The sequence below is a fragment of the Pseudovirgaria hyperparasitica genome, assembly GCF_010093815.1.
Source record: "Pseudovirgaria hyperparasitica strain CBS 121739 unplaced genomic scaffold EJ05scaffold_12, whole genome shotgun sequence".
Taxonomy (NCBI): Eukaryota; Fungi; Ascomycota; class Dothideomycetes; order Acrospermales; family Acrospermaceae; genus Pseudovirgaria; species Pseudovirgaria hyperparasitica.
Window position 1 is genome coordinate 33,516 of NW_022985560.1, and position 3,697 is coordinate 37,212.

At 39.7% G+C, this 3,697-nt stretch overlaps 1 protein-coding gene across 1 annotated transcript; it reads right to left on the minus strand.

Moving 5' to 3' along the window:
• Positions 1-2,472: 2,472 nt before the first annotated feature.
• Positions 2,473-2,655, minus strand: EJ05DRAFT_441668 (uncharacterized protein; the record flags this gene model as incomplete). The annotated part of the gene is made up of 1 exon (XM_033741997.1): positions 2,473-2,655. A coding segment is annotated over one exon (183 nt), but the record flags the coding sequence as incomplete, so codon positions are not given.
• Between the last annotated feature and the right edge of the window lie 1,042 nt (positions 2,656-3,697).

Sequence of the window (3,697 nt, forward strand, 5' to 3'; positions counted from 1 at the left end):
GGGAGGGGATATAGACTCTAGAAAATCTACTACGGGTAATATATTCTTATTATCTAATAAGAATAAAGATAATAGTATAGCTATTAGCTAGCTATCTAAATTACAAAAAATAGTAGCTATTAGTTCAGCCGAGGCCGAATATATAGCCTTAAAAGAAGCTACTAAAGAGAGTCTATTCTTAAATAATTTTATTAAAGAACTCTTTAATAGTAACTCTAATATTAAAGAATATTATAAGATCTTTAATAAAATAAATACTATTAAAATAGACTCTTTAAGTACTATAATAATAATAATAATAATATTAGTAAACTAGGTAGAGTACCACTCTATAGGCGCATGCCTCCTCTAGTCTAAGCTACTATATAAGAAGAAACCTACGAATAGGAAAAACTCCCTCATATCCATGACTACGCTCTATCTATCCTCTCGTTCTTTATATATATATAGCCCTAGGGGCTACCTATGGGCCTATAGCCTATATTATAATAGTTTACCCTTAGGTAGCACGTATAGATGCGGAGATTATTAGTTAAGGGCTACCCTTAACTAATAATCGCGGTTCTCCCGGGGTTCTTCCGACGTATACCGGGGTTCTTCCGGCATATATCGGGGTTCTTCTAGTATATATACGCGGGTCTACTAGAACTAGGGGAGAGGAAGGTATACGAGTATCTATCGGGCGACGTCCTTAGGGTACTTATTAAGCTATCGCGTAATGTTAGAGGTCCTTATTATATAGACGAGGGCTTATCTTAGGGTATAGAGGCTAGAGCACGTCGCGAGGTAGTAGCGTATTATACCTCTCCGGCCGTAGTCCTCGCACTAGGGAGATATATCTAGGATACCTCTCTAGTAGAGGTAATATAGGAGACCTATAGCGCCTATTCGGGCTTAGAGGAGTATAGATGCTTAGGCCTTCGTTAGCCCTTTATACATCTATTTACTCGGTTCCTTCTAAGGCCCTTAGATCTATTCTAGATACCTATTCTATTAGGAGGCCTACTAGGCTTTAAGTACCTCCCTCTATTTATTCTAGATCCATGACCGTATAACGCGGCTAAGCTCCTTAGGGCTCTATTAGCTCGGGATAGTATCCGGGTTATTTTAAACCTTCTACGCGGTCTAGCTCGAGTCCGCCTCTATATAGTATTTATATTATACTCGAGTTTAGTCTATAGTAGGGAGGGCCTAGTAATGTGCGTGGATACGTGTATATAGTACGGCGAAGGTATATACCCTATCTCCTCCACGTTCTTATGCTTATTATTTAGTAAAGTATATAAGTCTCTATATCTAGTAGAAGTCCTATATACTCGTTACGTTTATCTCGCGTCGGAGGAGCATTATATTAGTAGCTTTATATACGCCGGAGATAAGGCGGAGTATACGGTTTTATATAGACTTAAGCTTTACTCGCCGAGCTTATATAAGGGCCGTATACTAGTACTCGTATCTATATATAAAGGCTAGGCGTACTAGGGAGACGTATAGCTATCTCGCCTTATTCTAGGCTATTCTCTACGTGGATGCCGTAATCCGGCGTATAGCGGTTTCTACCTAGAGGGCTCTAGAGACGGCGTGTGCCACCTATGGTCCCTATTTTAGCTTATTATTAATCATGACGCCGAGTACTCGTATGCTCTATACTAGTAGTTCTATAAAGGCGTCGATTTAGGGGCGACGTGCCCCCTCCCTAGTAGCTTATCCTCTATAGCGGTTAATAAAGTATATAAGCTAGTATTTTTTAGGTGCGAATTTTACTCCGTGGCGCTTTACCTACTAGACATATTTCTCGTGGTCTCATTCGAGTTATGTACATGTTCTACTAGTACTACTATCGACCGTAAGGAGGTATATATCGTCCGCGTATCCGACTACCTCTATATATTCTATTCCCTAAAGGAGGTCTACTATAAAGAAGAGAAAGAGGATCGGGGAGATGGTACTCCCTTACGGGATGCCGTATACCGTCTCCTTATATTTGCTTCGGTATCTAGGGATATATATTTAAGTAGTCCTTTACGCGAGGAAGGACTATATAAATTATATAATCTACTTAGGTATTCGCCTTATCCGGAGGTTATAGATAAGTCTTATATAGTTTACCTTATTAAACGCCCCTACTATATCTAGGGAGAGTAGCGTGACGACTCGTCCTTATTTCTATATAGTCTAGATAACCTTAAGGATATATTAAATAGCTATAATTAGGGAGCTTCCTACCTTCGCCTTCTAGTTTACTAGGAGAAGGCCGTATACCTATACTACTATACTTATCTTCTTAGTAATTATAGCTTCTAGTATCTTACTAAGGTAGGAGAGAAGGGCGATCGGCCTCCATCCCTTCGGCGTGTTTAGGCTCTTCCCTAGTTTTAGGAGTATAACCGTGTATATAGTTTAGAAGCTCTATAGGTGGTATTCTATACGGGCGCACGCTCGGAATATATAGCCTATAATTAGTAAGGTCGCCTATATGGTCCTCTTAAGGCATCGATTCGGAATTCCGTCTAGCCCGGGCGCTTTATCGTTTAGGAGTATCTTAATAGCGCCGAGTATATCGTCGTCCGTGATTTCTCTAGGGATACTTATAGCTTCCGGGTATTCCGTGCCGTTAATATCTAATAGGTCTACGGGTTCTAGGAGAGGGAATATAACCTCTTATAGGATCTCTATTTTCTTAAGGCTCGTGGAGTACGTCTTTTCTTAATATATAAGGGGGGGTATAAGTGGTATAGGTGTCGGGGAGGCGGTGCTTTTAGCCCATTTTACTATATACCATAGTCTAGTAGTATTACGTGTATATCTATCCGTAACTATACGCTACTATTTATATTACTTATTACGGAGGACCTTATCTCATTATCTTCTCGCCTCTCTCTATTTATCCTACGCTTTAGGTATGCGGTTATAGTATATATATATATATAATCTCTAGACTTCTCGCCTATGCTCTTGCACTTAAGGTATACTTTTTAGGTCTAGGGGTCTATATATTCGGTACGGCACGTATTTATCTCTTGCTCCCTAGTACGCCTATAGGAGTATATTTATGGCCTAGTTAATGGCCGGGCCATTAGATACGTCAACTATAGACGGGTCTAGGATCGTCGATTCTAGGTCCTTTAGGTACTTTTCCTAGTTAGTGTCCTTCTATAGCTATCGCCCTTATTAGTCTTAAGGGGTAGATACGTCTATTACGGTCTCTATATATTTATAGTCGGAGTCTATCTATATAAGGCTTAGGCGGTAGTATTAAGTCCTATTATAAATATATCTAGTGGCTAGGGTGAGGTCGAGTGTGGATCCGCCCTTATCTTATTTATGTTTTCGCTAGATAATCTATTCTACTAGTATAAGAAGGTATAGGAAGCCGTGGTATTAGGTACGTAGTTCTCTAGCTCGAAGCTCTTCGCGGGTGACGGTTAGTCTACTCTACTAGCTATAATAGAGGTTAAAGTCTCCTAGGAGGATATATTATTCTAGCTCGGTGGTACCCTTAAGCATATTATCCGCCTAAAGCGATTAGTTCTAATTATATATATTATATATATAGAGGGGTCCGATATTCGTCTAGAGGTGTAGTATTATCCGGAGGTTATCCCGTTTAGTATACGACTATAATAAGAGTAGGATAGACTTATAGATATAGAAGAGGACTCTCCTCTCCGGTCCTAGGGGGTGTATTATATAATAT